We start from the raw sequence: 17,686 nt of genomic DNA, 5'->3' as shown, positions 1-17,686 counted from the left end.
TCAATTATAATTTGAGGTATCTAAAAATGGCTTTTATAAAAGCCTCTTAGGTTATTTTCTTATTTTAATAGTTAGTAGGTTGAAGGTTAGTTAGTAATTTTACCTTCTAGGTTATAGAGACTCTTCTACTACCTTAGCAAGACCATAAATTGATAAAATCAAGTTAGAAGAGGTAAATAAGTAGTATAGTTGGTACTAGGATTAAGTTAAGAGTAGGGTTGGGCTAAAAAATCCTTAGGATAAGTTAGATTGATACTCGGGGGTCGACCGTTTGTGAGACAGGGTTGAAATCAGATCTCTAGCTACTAAAATGATGGCCTAGGGTAAAATAGGAATTCATTTGAAGATCGGAGGATAGAGTTTAAGAGTTAGCTTGAAGCTCTTTTCAGAGGCATAAGGATTGTTTTTAGAAGATTTTTGAGGACTTAGCAATTGTTATTTAAAATTAGGATTTGTATTAGTGATTTGGATTTTATATGAAATAATTAGGGCTAGCAATTTTGGCTAGTTCGTGTAATTGGTGTAGCATCTACAGTTCAAAATTTGATACTATTTGGATTATTGAGTGTGCTAAGTGTATACAAAATTTTAAGATAATCTAATGGCGTGGTTTAGAGATATCTAGTTTTTAGCACAAGACGGTTTCAGAAGTTGGCAGTTTGGAGTTGGGTAGGATTTCTGTGATATTTGGAGATCTACTAGTTGGATCAAAGTGAACTTTGACATCGTCTTGAAGAACTTAAAGATCAGGTAAAACCCAATTTTGAGTCAAAGTTAACGGTTGGAAAAGGAGAAATCACTACTGAGATTTTTACTTCACTTTTCAAGTTGGCAGCTGAGTGACATTGGTAAAGACTTACATTGGCAATTGCATGCAAAATTTTACATCAAGTGGATGGTTAGATTAGATGTTATAGCTTCTTAAAGCTCACTAATTAAGATTGGGGCTTATAAGAAAAATCTAAATTGCTTAAATATAAAAGTAACAAGGTAATTGGAATTTATGTATGATTAAGGCTACTAAGAAGAGTATTTTTTAGCACTTTTGAATTAAAATTCAGATTATATTCTTCTCATATGGATGAAACCTATTAAGGTTTCTTAGATACTTCTGAAATACAACCTCACCTTCTAGAGCTAGGTGCCTAGTGCATTTCTAAACAAGATAACTTGTAATACAACACCAAAGAAAATACATTTTGTTTCCATGAAGAAATAGTGATGGTAAAATTGACTGCAGGTTCCATCATAAAATATAAACATGCAGTGTTTACGCCTTCAATATCTTGGAGTCTAATTACCTACCAAGATGTGTGTGCCAATGATTATCATCTCTCAATTGCCATTCTAAATAGGAGGGAGATTTTGGCACAAATCCATAAGTTGTTGAAAAAGCCTTTGCTATAATAAATAATTTATACCAAATTGCAATCTGATCTTTTCTCATATGTAATTTTGCATCATCTATCATAGAGAGTTGCATTTCTCTTTGGCATAAACAATTAGAACATCCAGGATTTACATTATTTTGAAAGATAATTTCATATATAACTAGGCATATTTTAAAATTTATAAATGCATATTCTATAGAATTATGTCATGCATGTATACAAAACAAGATGATTTTTCAACCTTCATTTGAAAACTTCTATAAGAATTACCACAAATGCTTGAAAGATTGTATAGTAATATTTGTTGTCCTATTAATCCAATATCTAGATTATTTTATTATTTTTTGATCCTTGTTGATGCATTAAGCAAACAATCACATGTTTCATTATTATCAACTCAAAAAATGATATTTGTCAATCTTATATTTATTGTTTTAAGACACATTTTCTCATCATCCTATAAAAACATTCGTATAGATAATGCAAAAGAATTTCTATCAAAGGCTTTTGAAGACTATTGTATTGCAATAGGAATTGAGTTAACATATTGAGTTCAATATGAACATGCTCAAAATAGACTTATAGAGTTATTTATTAAGCATATACAACTTATTATCCAATTACTCCTTCTTTAGGCAAATTTACCTCTATTTATGTGAGGTCATGCAATTTTACATGTTGCAGCATTAATATGCCTCCATCCTTCTTCTCTTCAAAGTATTATACCACAAGAGCTCATTTTAAGTTATATTCCTAATATATTTCATCTACAAGTGTTTAGTTTCTTTGCTTAGATTCCAATTTAGAATCTCAATAATGTATTATTGAAACTCATCGATAAGAAGGCATATATGTTGGTTTTGATTCACCAAGCATTATTTATATTATTGAACCATAAATTGACACATTATTATGTATATATTTTCAAAATTATCATTTTGAAGAGAATGTATTTCCATCTCTTTGAGGAAGAGTATCTAATCAACAAAGAAATACAACACTTATATTTAAAGCACAAAAAATGTTTACAATAAATCCTAATCCTAGAACATCTTTGGTTGAAATTGAAGTTGCTAAGATTTTGTATCTAAAATGGATTGTAGATGAAACACTTGATGGTTTCAATGATGCACCTTAGATTACAAGAATTTCTATTAATGAGGCTAAAAATACACCTACTCAGATTGCAATACCACTAACTAATACATCTCATGTTATAATATCAAAAACTAAAAAGACTTGTGGATTAGATAAGTAACCACATAAAAAAAAAAAGCTATAATATGCGCTAATTCTGATATTATTTCTATGGAAATTCCTACTAAACCTATGGGACCATCAATTAATAATGATATGTCTATGCAAATTATATCTTTATCTCATACAATAAAAAATCTTGATATTAAGACGAATAAAACCAAGTTGAGTATAGAATTATCTATTTTATATTGTACTAGAAATGACATTTGGGATAGACCATCTATTATAATAGATGAATCATTTGCATGCATGATTATAGAAGTTCTTTTTTATAAAGAAGAGGATCCTAAACCTTAAACCATCGAGGAAACAATGTGTTACTTTGACTAGTTAAAATGTAAAAATATCTTCAAGGAGGAATATGTCTCTTTGTATAAAAAGAAAGTCTTTGGTCCAATTATGGACACTTTTATATCTAGCTTTGTAAGATATAAGATGGTATTAATATCCAAGTGAGATGTTAAGGATCAAATAAATTGCTATAAAGCTTGTCTTGTTGTCCAAGGATTTATCTAATGGTTTGGCATTCATTATGAATCCACATATTTTTCAATCATAGATTCAATTGCATTCCAATAATATATTAAAATGGCAGTCCATGCCACTTTTAAAATACATTTCATCAATGTAGTAACTACATAATTATATGGTTTTCTTGATGCAGATACTTATATGAAAGTTTCATTTAGTTTGGAAATAGAAACTCCAAATGCATCTACTATATGACAATATCATGGTATTAAATTAGATAAGGCCGTGTATAATCTAAAACGATTTGGATGCATGTGGTATCAATGTCTTTGAGATTATTTAATTACAAATAAGTTTGTAAGTGATCTACTAATCTCTTGTTTGTTTATCAAACAAGATAAAATTGGTTTTGTCATCATTGCTATACATGTTGATGATCATAACCTAGTAGATACTAGATCTACATGCGTTGTAGTTACTAACCTACTTATCTATGAGTTTGAGATGAAAATGCTAGGAAAAACAACTTTCTATATTGATCTTCAAATTAAGCATCTCACAAAGTGCAGATATATTACATACAATGTGCAAGGAAGAATATAATAAATGCATATAGTAGCATTTTTATCTATCAACTAATGTATATTAGACAAATCTTGCGGAAATTTAATATGATTGATATTTATTTACTATCAATATCAATGGTTGGACATGGTCATGATGGTGACAATCCATACCGTCCATACAAAGAAGAAGAAGAAGAAGAAGAAGAAGAAGAAATATTAGGAGATCAATATCCATATCTCACAGTGGTTGGAGCTTTTTAATATTTAGTCACATTTATAAGATTAGATATTACATTTGCAGTTAATATTCTTACAAGACATAATGCACATCCAACACTACAACATTGGAATGGCATCAAATACTTATTATGTTATTTGAAAGGCATTAAAGACTTGGAAATATATTACACACAATGTGCAGATCCAAAATTAGTAGGATATTGTGATGCAAGATATAAATCTAATATTGCAATAGCTAAATGTCAAATAGGTTAGGTATTCTTAAGACATGGAGTTGCAATATCATAGAAATCAATGAAACAAACTGTAACTACAATTTCATCCAATCATGCAAAAATTATTGCCTTATATGAAGCATCTTGGGAATGTATTTGGTTGTAATCAATTGATAAACTCATTCAGACAACTTGTGGACTTTCATATCATGATTTTTCAACTATTTTGCATAAAGACAATAGTGCTTGTGTTGCACAAATGCAAGTTAGTTTCATTAAAGGCGACAAGACAAAGCATATTGATCCAAAATATTTTAGTTATATCTATGACTTGGTTATTGATCAAGAACTTAAGATCAAAAAAATTGAATCTAAAAATAATATTGTTGATTTTCTTACCAAAGCTCTACCTTTGAGCAACCATTGCCGACTTACTTATAACATTGGCATGTAGCAATTTGCTTTTCTTGAGCAAGAAAGTTAATGAATTTTTTAAATGATTAAAAAAAATAATAATAAAAAAAATGATGTTGTATTCTTTTTCCTTCATCTATGGTTGTTGTCTTTGAATACAATATAGTTTTCTCAGATAAGGTTTTAATGAGGCAATAGTTGTTAATCTTACAAGATTATAGAAAAGTATAGATGATAATTCTATGCAAATTTTATGTTACATAAATATTATGACGAGCAAAGAGGAGTGTTGAGAGCATTAAATATAGCCAATTTTCTCCATAACATTCATTGTAGTTACAATAAATATTGTAGCTATAGTGTTTAGAATGTAGTAGAGAGAAATTGTTTATCTTCTTCCCTTCTCTTTATAAACAAGTGAGACAATCACATCAATACATAGTTTTTTAGAAGCTCTCTCATGTGTGTATATTTTGTGTGCTCATTGCTTCTAGCTTCTCTTGTTTCTCTCTAAAACATTCTCAATACAAACATCTGTTTTTAGATGGTGTGCATGTATGTAAACTTGCATGATGTAAATGGTCGTTTTTAGGTCGTTTTTCGTTAACTGGATAGAACCCATCCAAAGTTTGCTCTTCCATATCTTGTTCCACTCACCGAAGCCTTCTAGGGTTTAGAGCTCAGAGGAGCGATTTGTGTGGAATTTCAACCTCTTCGGAGTGGGTGGCATAGATTGGGAGGAAAGTCCCCACGAGGCGCCATTTGGGCTTGTTGTTCTGTGGTTTGTTTTGTCAGAGTGGTTTGCTGCGGTGAGTTTTCGTTGTTGCCTCGTCTCCCTTGTTCTCATGTTTTCTCTCTTATACTAGGATTGGAACTATTGCATAATTGTGAATCACACGCAGTGCCCACTGAACGGTCGGGGAATTTTTTTGTAGGTCTTCCTGCGTACTCAATGATACTCTGGGCCTCTTCTTGTTGATGTCAGTCCTGTTGCGTAGTTATGTTGAGACCCGATTGCCAATTAGGTCTAAAAGCTGACTTCCAGAGTCACGTAGTTTTTGTTTGATTACAATTTTTTAAATCTCCTAGTTTCTGTCATTCAGTGCTGTGCTTTGTTCTAACCGTAGAGCATATCTGATACTCAACACTCCCCCTCTAGCTCTGACGAATTCGACTCACAAACTCATTGTAGGAGTGGAAACTCTAGAAGTGTGATGTTAGAAAGCTACGTATTGCTTGTAATGTTAGCGGTAGGAAGAGAATTATGTGTGGGAGGTTTCGTAGCAATTGGTTCTCTGCAGAAGAGGATTTTATTTGGAGTTTGAGAGCTAGATGGGCATTTCCATTGTCACCTATTGACTCTCTATTGGGCATCTCTTGTAGGCGGCACCTAGAGACACAAGTAGCTATGGCGAACGAGGGTTTAAATTTGAGGAAGGGAAGTCTCGTTTCAACGGGGGATTTCTTCAAGTCCCGGGATGAATACCGCAAGCACCCAATTCTCAACGGTCATTTGAGGAGGGCTACCCCTGGCCTAGGCATTGCTTTGGGTCTGTTTGGTGTTTATCTCATTGTGGATGGCATTGCATCGAGATTTTCTGCTCCAAAGAAGGAACATCATTGAGGTGATGCCAAATCTCAATATTCTTTACAATATTGGCATATTTGTCCGCGTTTTGGAGATAAGTTTGTTGAAACTCACCAACGAGTTCCTTCTTCCTGTCATTTTGGTTATTGATTGCGTTGCCGCTTGCACCTGCGTAGGTCAATGAAATTTTACAAAGTTACCCCTGACAATGTCCCTACCAAGTGATTCTTACTTCTACAATTCAAGTCTTCTCACACTGGCAGTCGCGCATGTTGCAGGCGGCTAGGAGCTGAATGGCTTGCGAAACTTGGGAGTAGTTATTCATCAAAATTGTACTTTTCAAAAGGAGTAGAGTTAGAGAGAGCTTTGAAAAAAGAATAATGTTCATGTTCAGTAATCTTTGGTTTGAAGTCTGTTATTGATTCTGAAAGAAGTGATTTCTCTCGGTTGCCAGCTTTGTTTGAGTCTTCACGAAGCCAAATGCTCTCAGTTCTTCAATTTCTTTGCAATAGATGGAAACCAGCCCGTTTCTTCGCAACAGGTTCTGTGAAAGTGCCATGCTTTTTGAGTTACGGTAACGTTCACAGATCTCTGTCGAAGTAAGCCTGTGGTGGAGTTCTAAGGTGGAAAAGCACTCCGGGACGTCACATCCAGAGGCATGAATGCTGCATCACAGTGTATACAGGTGATGAGTTTAGGGCTTGAACCGTAACTGTAATGTGCACTCGGTCTTCATATACCTATCTGATTCTTGACCTGTTGACGAGGATTTTTTAAACGTGTCCTGCAACTCAGCAGTCCATGTGTTGAGCCGTTTCAATCTGACCCAGCTCACAAAAACGGTGATTGTACCTCAGTTTATCACCAGCTTCAAACAGTGAACTCATCTCTCCGGCCGATTATCACTGGATTGCTACCTTATAAGTGAGTACCTCGCAAACTCCAAAGAAATCACAACACTGAATCCAACCAGATTTACATGTGTAGTATATGAAGTTCGCGCTGGTGGTGTTGTTTGAAGAATCAACACTGTACAACGTGAAATTCATTGTCACTCATTTTCACAGAAGCTCCATTGAATTGTTGATTTTTTCGTAGGCTTTAGACTATGTAAATATAATTGGATTAGGTAACAAAGAAAAGCCATCAAATTCAGAGGTAAGAACCGATGTACGATCAATTTTATACAGTATGAAAGTTAGTTTAAATTTAGGAGCAAGTCAATATAAACATGTTATTAGCGTGAGAATGGTTACTGTAAGATAGAAAATGGAGATGCGAATCCTTTATTATTTTAGCATTGATGGTCAGTCGCTTCCTAAAATATGGAGTTCTAACTCGTCATTCCTTTTTTTATCCTTGTGACTTTTTCTAGTGCCGCGAGTGATTTCTAACATCTCAGCAATAGTATTTCAATAATCATACTTAATCAGGGGTGCATCATGAAGACATTGTGATACATTGTTTTTTCTTACTTGTACTGTATATAAGGGTGCAGATTTTTCATCCCACCTCCTGCTTGATACAAACACACATTAAATGCCAAATTTTAGTAAACACTGACCATTTTGTGTTTTTTATTGTAAACCGAACAGAAAATGACGAAGAGTATATTATCGTTCAACAATTATTTGCACAGAGGAGTCATGAAAGTGAGAAAACCATCCAAAGACACACGGTCATCGTGCGTTGAAAAACTGAAAGGAATGGCCTTTACAAGGTGGTGTGCTGAGGTACCCTGCCATGTCAGCCTCAATTTTTCTAATGGTCATGTGGCTTCCATGATTGTGCCTTCGTTGTACTCATTGAGAGATGATTTTTTTATTTTTATTTTTATTTATTTATTCCTACCCTATTAGAGAAAATGAACGAAAAATATGAATGTTGTAGACGCACTTAATGAAGGCGTGTGTTTTGTTCATCCATATATCCATTTCTACCATGAAGGTTTCTTTTTCAGAAGTTTTACATAATGCAATCTTGGTTCGAAGAGAAATTTGTAAGCATTCATAATTTTTGTTTCTGGGATTGAAAATTGAATGGCATTGTTGTAGATGGGATACATACTAGTGGTAATGACTATTATATGTATATGTGTTACATATATAACAATAAGTTTTGTTGTTGTTGTTGTTGTTGTTTGATTTTTAATTTCTTTCTTCACAATGTTATTCAAAGATTGTACTTGAATGTAAAATTAGACTAGCACTAAACTTTTTTCTCTTCTTTCTCTCGCTCTCTTATTTTTTATTTTTTATTTTTTTCCTGTGATTTCTGTCATGTTAAAAAAATTACAATTTTTGAGCACCACGTGCAGTTCAACATGATAGTATCGAACATACTATAATAGAACACATTGTAAAAAGAAAATATATATTACACACGACTCTGTTGTCAATACTATTGTTTTGAATGAAGTATATATTGCGTCAGATAAATTACATGGTAACTTGAAGCCAAAGTTTTATTAAAAATATATAATCACTAAAGTAAAGTCGGATGTTTTGATAGCCTTTTCACTTCCAACGCCATTAAAAATGCTCTTGAATCTTACAAATATTAGTACAAATTTCATTTTGATAACTGTCCCATTTAATTTGCCAGCTAATTCACATTTATTTCCCAGACTTATTGTATTCTAAAGTTTTTTAGTTTATTTGTTATGAATTTATTTTGAGATATACATGCATATATATATGTATTTTTTTACTATGTAATTTTCAATATGAGAAAAGATTCGAAACAATTCCAAATATATGATCACTCATGCTTTAGGGAAGCCAAATTTTGATCCATTACATTTCTTCCATTTTCACTAGCTGAATAAGATGAGAGAAATGAATTTATATTCTAGGCATATACCCGAGTCATCACCAATATTAAGGAAATGATTTTTTACAGAAACTCAAACAAAGTTTTACTCTAATAACAAATTTCAGAAAAAGAAAGAAAAAAGAAAAAAGCACGTTTTATATTATTTAGAATAACTTATTTCAAATAGGCAGTACATCATCAACACATATCACAACATTCAACATAAAATTAAGTGTTATCGTGTACAACTTTTTTTCTTCTTCTTTGTGTTTAAAAACACATGTGTCTATTTTTAAACTTTGAGTTAGTTTTTTTTTTTTTTTTTTTTTTTTTTTTCTCACATGAACACATGATAGGGATAAACAATACCTTGGTTAAAAAAGTAAAAATAGAAACAAAAGTCTTGACCAACACAAGAAAAATTATCAATGTGGTTTACTCACCCCTTTATTCTTTATCCCTATCATAAACCCCCCACTTCTTGAACATGGCAACATAAGTTATTAACCTCACTTGACAGGGAAAAAAAAAATAAAAACAAAAAAAAACAAAAAAAAAAAATAAAACAAAACAAACAAACAAAATAATAATAATAATAATAATAATAATAAAACAACAACACAACTACTGTCTAATAGATTAGGTGGGTCATGGTTACACAACATTTGACCATCCTCTACAATTAACCCAAATGAAAATTTCTACCATTACTACATAAATTAAAACTCGTTGTGCCACAAATTCAAACTGTGGCCTTGTTAATACGAAAAAGCACGATTCCAGTATCTCTGACAAACCTAGTTTCCAGTAGTGCATGGGGTCGTGTTTTTGGGTCACTTTTGCGTGTTCGGCGAATTCGTGAGAAACAAAAACAGATGCAATGTGACCAATCCGTGAAGATGTGCGTAGGGTTTTGGTAATCAATCGTTGACTCCTTGCCGGAATTCAATTCTCGCGGCACATGGGGATACATCGAAAGGTGGAGTGGGATCCAAACCCATAAATTTCACGCCACAGGAATCGCCTCGGATCCACTAAGATAGCACACTACAAGGTGGAGCAGAAACAGCCCGAATCAGGCGGAGAATTGGCGCAAGTTTCGGACCCAGCAGGGATTTGTTATTAATAACCTTTCCGATTTCTAGGACCTTGTGGATTTTTGTTTTCGTGAGTGGGGTGTGGGTTTTTAAAGTGGGGGAGTGGAAATGGAAGCTTGCCCAAAACGCAGCATGGAGCTTGGCACCACCCTGATGGAGTTACGGTGGGTTTCACCGCATAGGGGTAGACGAAAGGGACAAATCCTGCTGCGTCGCGACAATCACGGTGGGATCGACGGGGTGCTGGGTCCGCGATTTCCATGTGGTCAGAGGACGAAACGAGACGAGAATCGTAGATGATTGTGAGCTCCCGCTCACTCGTGACGATGATCAGAGTGAGAGCTACAGTGAAAAGAAAAGAAAAGAAAAGCAAAGAAAAAAACATAATTAACGAAAAAAGAAGAAAGAAACAAACAATCAAATGCACTCTCCTGGAGCGACAATCCTCAGCCCTGAGGCTTTCTCCAGTTTCTCATCAATGCGCGCCACCCGCATCGCCAACACCCTCGCCGCCACATTTCCTCACTTTGGCCTTGCGTCGCTCCCAGATCCGCGCCTCTCGCGCCTGGCTCCCTCCCTCATTTGCCACCTTCGTGTCATCGATTCCCGCCGGCTAGAGTGTACAAACAAATTTTGCGCCTCGCGAAGGATCGCTTGTTGATGAGGTAGCTGCTGCAATGCTCGCGGCGTGCTTTCAGGTGGTAACGCATTGAGCTTGCTTGTCTCTGTACCAGGTTGTTGAGAGTTCGCTCAACGCGCTAGATCGTGGAGTACACGACCTGGAAAGTGGTCGTGCCCCTTGGGGCGGAGGAGATCAACTATCGTTGTAGGGGTTGCTGCAGAAGTTTTCGTTTCTTCAAACATCAGAAGCTCGCAATTTGAAGGTCTTGGAGAGATTCGGTTTCTAGAAGCTTTTTCCGCAGATGTTTCCAGGATTGGTGTGATTGTAGTTGTGGTTGGAAGCTCCAAGAGTTGACAAGGTGCAGTGTAGGCAGATGTGCGTGCGTGGGCCGCACGAAGGAGTTCTGGTGGTGGAGCAGGACGAGCCGGAGCTTGGAGGATGCTTGTGTTGGGACATGGGTGTTTTCAAAGATATGCGCTGATTCGGCGGCGGTGGGATGGTGGTCATTATTAATCTGCGATAAGCTTCGGAAGGATCCGTGTGGCGTTTTGCAGAGGTCGAATTTTTAGGTGCATAGTGTTGAGTTCCATGGCGGGCCTCCTTGTACTGGGGTTGTGGCTTTTAGGTCTTCTTCATTCGTCTCTGGCGGCACATGGAGGTACGCCTCTGATTTTCACTTTCGGTTCTAGCTCGTTTCTCTTTGGGTATGGTTGTGGTGGGTTCATATAACGAAGTTTGGAAGCATCTTCTTTTGTTGATTACATAAGTTGCTCGTGGATTTAGAGAGTGGTGACCTTTTTGCAGATTATCATGTGTTGATCGATTGCGGGGGGTACCATAATTTTTCAAATAGCGTCAACCAAACTTGGATGGCTGACAACTTCTTCTCCGGTGGCGCTGTTGCCAACGTCTCCATTCCCCAGAATTTTCCTAGACAACAAGAGCGCAGTCTCCGCTACTTCCCCATCTCCCAAGGTAAGAAGAACTGCTACGACATCAACGTCCCTGTCGGCCGCTACATGATCCAGATGTTCTTCGCTTACAACAACTACGACAATATGAGCCACTCCCCGAGCTTCGACGTCTCCGTAGAGGGCACCGTCGTGTTCAACTGGCGCTTCCCCTGGTCTGACGATTCGGACAACTATGGGGCATACTCGGACCTTTACGCCTTTATCCACGACGGATCTGCAACCATTTGTTTCTACAGCATTGGAACTGACGCCCCTGTGATCGGCTCCCTTGAGCTTCTCCAAGTTGATGACGCTGCATATAATGCCAGTTCCACCGGACAGAATGCCATATTGGTGAACTATGGTAGAATCTCTGCAGGGAATAGCTCCTTCGGCCCTGGGTATGACAATGTGACCGACTTCGGAGGTCGCTCCTGGGAAGCGGACGACACCTATACCAACAATGTGAAGGCTCTTTTGACGTCTACTCGCAACGTTGTCGGGGCCAATGTAGAGCCGAATTACTGGCCAGAGAAGCTCTACGAAACATGTCGGTATGAGCAGCTACCGAATGTCCCCATTATCTACAGTTATCTGGTGGATGCTAAACTGGACTATCAGATATGGTTCCACTTCGCGGAGATTGATCCTAACGTCACAGCAGCAGGGCAGCGAGTGTTCAACGTCACCGTGAACAATGTAGTGGTGCTCGCTGGGTTGGACCTCTTCCAGAAGGTGGGGCTAGATACTGCCTTCGACTTTGCTTACACCCTCAGGAACTTGACCGGAGGATCTCTCGTGATATCTCTCGTTCCACAGGTTGGGAGTCCTTTGATCTGCGGGATTGAGGTCATTGCTGTACTGCAGGCAGACATCGCGACCAATGTTACTGAAGGTCTTGTTTACCAATCCTTCCTTGAAGCGACTACCCTTTTTGTTTTTTTTTCCTCAGTAGGTTGTGGTGAAACCGCTTACAGCAGTCACATGCTCATCTTTTTTTTTTTTTTTTTTTTCTTCCTAGGGTAGTGCCGAACTAACTTCGATATGTTCTTTTTCCCTTGAACAGCTACGGCAATGCACGCATTGAAGACCTCATTGAATGTGCCTGAAAGGATGGGATGGAACGGGGATCCTTGTGCGCCCACAGAGTGGGATGCGTGGGAAGGAGTTACTTGCAACCTTGCAGCGGACGGCTCTTCTCTTGTGATCACTCACATGTGAGCTAATCTCATCTCAGTAGCTCTGTAGTGGGTTTGGCGCATTTTCTGGTTTGTGTCCTGTGAATTGTTTGCAGTATTGGCACACTGGCAAAGTCTCTAGTTTCATCTATTTGCTGAATTTTTACCTGACTAAACGAATGACATCTTTTGTTTAGGAACATTGCTGACCAAGGGCTGTCGGGCGTTCTTCCACCTGAGCTTACTTATCTCTCTCATCTGATATCGCTGTAAGACACTGCTGTTTTCCTCCGCATTTGTTCAACTTTTGGTTCCTCTAAGTCAGGGTTAATTATGGTGATCAATCATTGACTCAGATGAGTATCAAGTGTGGTGCCAGTCGTGAGTAGTATTACATGTCATTTTTTAACGGGACTGAACAATATGAGTAAGCTTAGTTGTGGCTGTTTCTCTTGATCTGCAGAAATGCGAGCAGTAACAAAATCTCTGGTCCTTTCCCTGCCACGTTTGGAGAAGGCAGTCTGGTTTCTCTGTAAGCTTTCTCAGTACCCGGAATGAAGCTCATTGTTGCTTACGTTGTAGCAGGTCTTGTTAACAGACCATCACCTACGAAGTTAATTACTGAAGCCCTAAATTATCGTTTGTACAGAGACCTATCCTTCAACGCTCTTGAGGGTCCGATCCCCCCCTCTATGGGTTCTCCGCGAATGCAACATTTGTAAGTATCATCTCTTCTTATTTACTGTTGCAACATCATTGTTGTCGTTTGGCTCTGATATCTTTACTTTTACGTGTTGTTCACCCTTTGGTTGCTGATTGCAGACGGCTTAACAACAACCGATTAGCTGGGCCTGTGCCGGAGTCTGTCTATGCCATTGGAGTCCATGGTGGCTACGTGAATTTGGCAGATAATCAAGGGCTTTGTGGAGTGCCGTCACTACCAGACTGCCCTTACAAGTGGAAGCATGAGGGCATGTCGCCTGCAGCCAAAGCAGTTTTGATAATAGGGGTGCTGTTAGCTGCCGCCATAATCGTGGGTGGGGCTTATGTCTACATTCAGAGGAGAAAAGCTCAAGAGGACTACAATTTCAACCTTCCCCATCAGCTCGTTGGTATGTCTCTTGATAATATCATCAGACAGAGTATGTCTCCTAGAGGCGATCGTCGTCACTCGTATTCGTCAATTAATTGAAGTCTGTCGCTGTAATATTCTTCTTTATTTTTTGTCAAGTTTTGACCACCATTTGCAGTGGCTCCCTGGTCCCCCTTTTTTCCAGTTCAGCTTTCTCCAGTTGATTTGTATTCGCTACCACAGTTCCATATATTCAGGGGAATCCTCGAAGAGGGTTTCCTGAGTTTGGATAGGCAGACAACAAACTGCTAGACCTAGGTATTTAGCGAATACGGAGGGATCACGTGAGTTGAATTTGAGATCATGATCATCATTTTGCTTATAATTATTCATTAATTTTGTTGGTGTGGAAGTCTATTGTTGTCAGCTATCAACTCTTGTTATTGAATTGATCCCCAAGTTGACCCAAGCTAGCACGTAACTTTTTTGCTTCTGAGCATTGGTTCTGTATTGTGCTAGTAGGCCTGGTTGACAAGAGAGTTTGTCGGAACCGGGAAGGCGTCGAAGTAGGCAACTGGTTATGAGGCTTTCTGTTCACTACTGTTGAATTTCCCCCCTATTTGCGACTGTGCTGTCTCTGTCTGTGGTGTGCCAATTGCAGATGCATAACAGTAGCACGATAGTTTTATGCACTGATGTGGATTGGTCTTATTGCAACAGAGAGGACGAAGTGGTACCAACAGCACAAGATGACCAAGCAAGCTGACCCTGAAGGAGTGTCCATGATCCAGTCTAGTATCCCCAACAGATTTGGTTTTTCTTCGAACATAGCTGCCAGAGAATAGATCTTCCCTGCCCAGTGTTTCTGTATGAAGTCGAACCGATGGATGGAGTACACTCGAGGAGCAGATCCGATCAAGGCTGGTGAACTAAAAACGTAGTCCTCCAGGAGTCCAGTCCTGCCGTAGGACAACCACTCCACAGGGTGAAGAGATGCTACAAAAGTGGTCTTGTTTTGACCGGTGTCCTCCCCTTCTCTTCGCACTCTCTTAGTTGAGAGGCAGAATTGAGTGTGTGGGTCTTTGGAAGTGCACTCTCATCGGGTTTTAACGAGAGCTTCGACCTAGAACAGGATCCACAGCGTGAGATCACCCTTATACTCCCAGTCACTCCTGGTAGATGAAGGACAGTAGTTATGTGCGGTACACTAGTCTGCTCGAGTCAGTAACGGTGTAGCCCTCGGATTCAATAGAGATATGATGTAGGTAGTCATCAAGGCTTAGCTTTATCTGTTATTTTATTTCTATTCCCTGCAGAGTTCTACACAATACAACTGTTTGCAGTTGTCTATCTGGCGTTAATTTGGGAATAAATGAAACTTCTTAGGAGTGGTTGGAAAGTATATGTTCACTGTATTTGTGGCGCGTAACTTGTGAGCTCGTAATTAGTGGCCTATAACTTGGAAAGTAAATGTTCACTGAATCAGCGTCGATTTTTGCACTTAAGCTGCAATTTTCTTTTCTTTTCTTTTAAAGATTTTATTTCCCTTGTCTCTCTCTTCTCTTCTTTCATTACCCAGGCAAGCATTGCGAACTGTTTTGACCGGTCTCTGATGGTCTTCTTCAGAACAGTCGGCATCGTTGCCAAATCCTTGACTGTGCTGAAACGATCCCAAACCTCTCAACCAGTTTGGCAAGCAACCCAGTTCATCAGTCGCGGTGTAGGTCCTGGGGCAGCATTTCGTCGCCTTGGTTACGGCACAACCCAGCTGGGTAGGCTTTCAGTCGAGTCGTCCGAGAATGGCAACACGTGCATCTACATATTCAGTGTCCCTGAATGGCAGCAGCAGCATTGTAGAAACCGCAGGTCATGTGCACAGACTATCACTGTATAACATGCTCCACTCCGTCTTCTAATCCGAGCAGCTGCTTGCACGTGCCGTGAGTGAGTGAGTGAGTGAGTTCGAGCGGCGTCGACCATCTCCAGCATTCCCATTTCCCTTCCAGTACAACGAATAGAGAAGCCTGGTTCGCGTGGGACTCTAGATGTGGCACTTGGTTGCAGGTTTTTCTGATTCTCTTTTGCTGGGACAAAATTCTATTTTGACGACATGGAGGTGATAGATGCACTGGCGTCACCGTGAGGTGCAGCACTGCAAGAGACAGGCAATGAGCGCACGGAATCTAATGCTCCAGAGAATGGCAGCAACTATCTTCGCCGCTTTTCCTCAAAAATCTCACACCTAGTGAAGGTAATACATTGAATGACTCAGACCTTATCATGCTGGGCCTGATCTCATAGACAAGGGAATTGAATATCACAGTCTATGATTTCTGTTCTTGTTTTTTTGTTTTAACGCTTATCACAATGGTGTTGATTGAGAAAGGGGGAGGGGGAGAGGAACATTCCATTTTATACTCTGATACCCGTATTATACAGTGAAATTAGAAGAACAACAAAAAATGAAAGTGTATATTTACAACTTACCTATCTAGTCATTCTGCATCCAGTGTGTGAACATTTAAACCACTCTGTTAACAATTAAACTGCCATTTGACATTGTTATCTTCTCTTGTTCTAACACTGTTATTTATTATATGAGGATTATTGCACCTATCAACAAGAATTGCTTCTAGTTTGGATTTGGGTTTTTTTCTGTCTTTTTTTTTCTCCCTACTTTCTTTGTGTCTTTCAACAAAGCCATCCATATTTATGGCCAACTTATATGGTGTGTTGTGTATGCTGGTCATTCCAGATTTTCTCTTTAAAAACAATGGCATATTTTGGACCCATATGGTCCATTGATATACACCTGTTAATAAAAACTTTGTGATTTTGTGTCTTTTAAATCTTAGTGGTATATTGTCTATAAAAATTTGTATGTTACAATATGTGAATCTTTTACAATTAGAAAATTTGTATGATATTTTGTATTGTATGACTTTTGGTGAATTAATAAGTTCTAAATCTTTTGTTTTTATTTAGTATCATGATGGTTGGTAATAGTGAGAATAATTAGTAAAATCATAGGGTTATTAAAATTTCAATCTAAAAGTAATCCTATATATTAAGAATATTAGAAATTTGTTATGTTGAACAAACAATTTAAAATATTTAAAATATTTTATTCCAAAGAATTTGTTAAATATCTTACTAATATTATTATCAAGTATTTGATTCTATGTTATAAACATATAAAAATATAAAAAAACACTATATTAGATTCACTACAAGATTGTGTCTATTACTGATTCTATTTTTGACTTTCTATTTGTAGTAAAAATATTTGTAATACTTGTAATTATAGAAATAATTTTATTATAACTTCTATTTATAAATATAGATGTGATGCATGGTTTTGAATTCAGACTCACAATTACAGATTTAGTATTATAAAAATATGTGTATATTTAATAAATACCAGAAAGACCAATATTACATATTGGACATATACTATAATTATACAAAGTATGTCTAATTTTTAATATTTAATCTACTAAAAATATTGTATATATGTACACATATATTTCCAGCAAAAGATAGATTACATCAATAATTTTTGAGTGTTCACTGCAATATTGTATTCTGTTACACAGAACCAATGATAAAGAGAAGAAGCTAAAACAATATTTTAAAAATAGAAATTCACAATGATCCACTTATCGTATTACAGCTATGGCCGAGGTAGATATTCACAAAACATTGTAATTTAGGAGCTCAAAAAAATGTTAAGATAGTAATTCACTTTTAGCATCAATTTAATATTCAACAACTTAAAAGCATTTCTTAAAATGACACAAAAATG

At 37.3% G+C, this 17,686-nt stretch overlaps 2 protein-coding genes across 3 annotated transcripts; both read left to right on the top strand.

The window, feature by feature from the left end:
- Window positions 1–5,237: 5,237 nt before the first annotated feature.
- On the top strand, window positions 5,238–6,602 carry LOC112286365 (NADH dehydrogenase [ubiquinone] 1 beta subcomplex subunit 3-A). Of its 2 annotated transcripts, none has more exons than XM_024528174.3 (3): window positions 5,238–5,366; window positions 5,941–6,182; window positions 6,424–6,602. In XM_024528174.3, exon 2 carries the CDS (start codon window positions 5,966–5,968, stop codon window positions 6,179–6,181), a length of 216 nt encoding a protein of 71 aa, XP_024383942.1. In that variant the 5' UTR covers window positions 5,238–5,366; window positions 5,941–5,965; the 3' UTR covers window position 6,182; window positions 6,424–6,602. The 2 variants fall into 2 exon arrangements, with proteins under 2 accessions (XP_024383942.1, XP_024383944.1); XM_024528176.3 differs by having other exon boundaries at window positions 6,322–6,602.
- Window positions 6,603–10,529: 3,927 nt separating this feature from the next.
- On the top strand, window positions 10,530–15,283 carry LOC112286960 (receptor-like protein 4). The gene is made up of 8 exons (XM_024529454.3): window positions 10,530–11,336; window positions 11,483–12,526; window positions 12,698–12,848; window positions 13,007–13,078; window positions 13,273–13,341; window positions 13,459–13,527; window positions 13,632–13,921; window positions 14,602–15,283. Exons 1-8 carry the CDS (start codon window positions 11,267–11,269, stop codon window positions 14,724–14,726), a joined length of 1,890 nt encoding a protein of 629 aa, XP_024385222.1. The 5' UTR covers window positions 10,530–11,266; the 3' UTR covers window positions 14,727–15,283.
- Window positions 15,284–17,686: the final 2,403 nt, after the last annotated feature.

This window comes from Physcomitrium patens, chromosome 9 (genome assembly GCF_059467195.1).
Source record: "Physcomitrium patens ecotype Gransden chromosome 9, ASM5946719v1, whole genome shotgun sequence".
Classification (NCBI taxonomy): domain Eukaryota; kingdom Viridiplantae; phylum Streptophyta; class Bryopsida; order Funariales; family Funariaceae; genus Physcomitrium; species Physcomitrium patens.
This window is presented reverse-complemented; position numbering and strand designations above follow the sequence as displayed.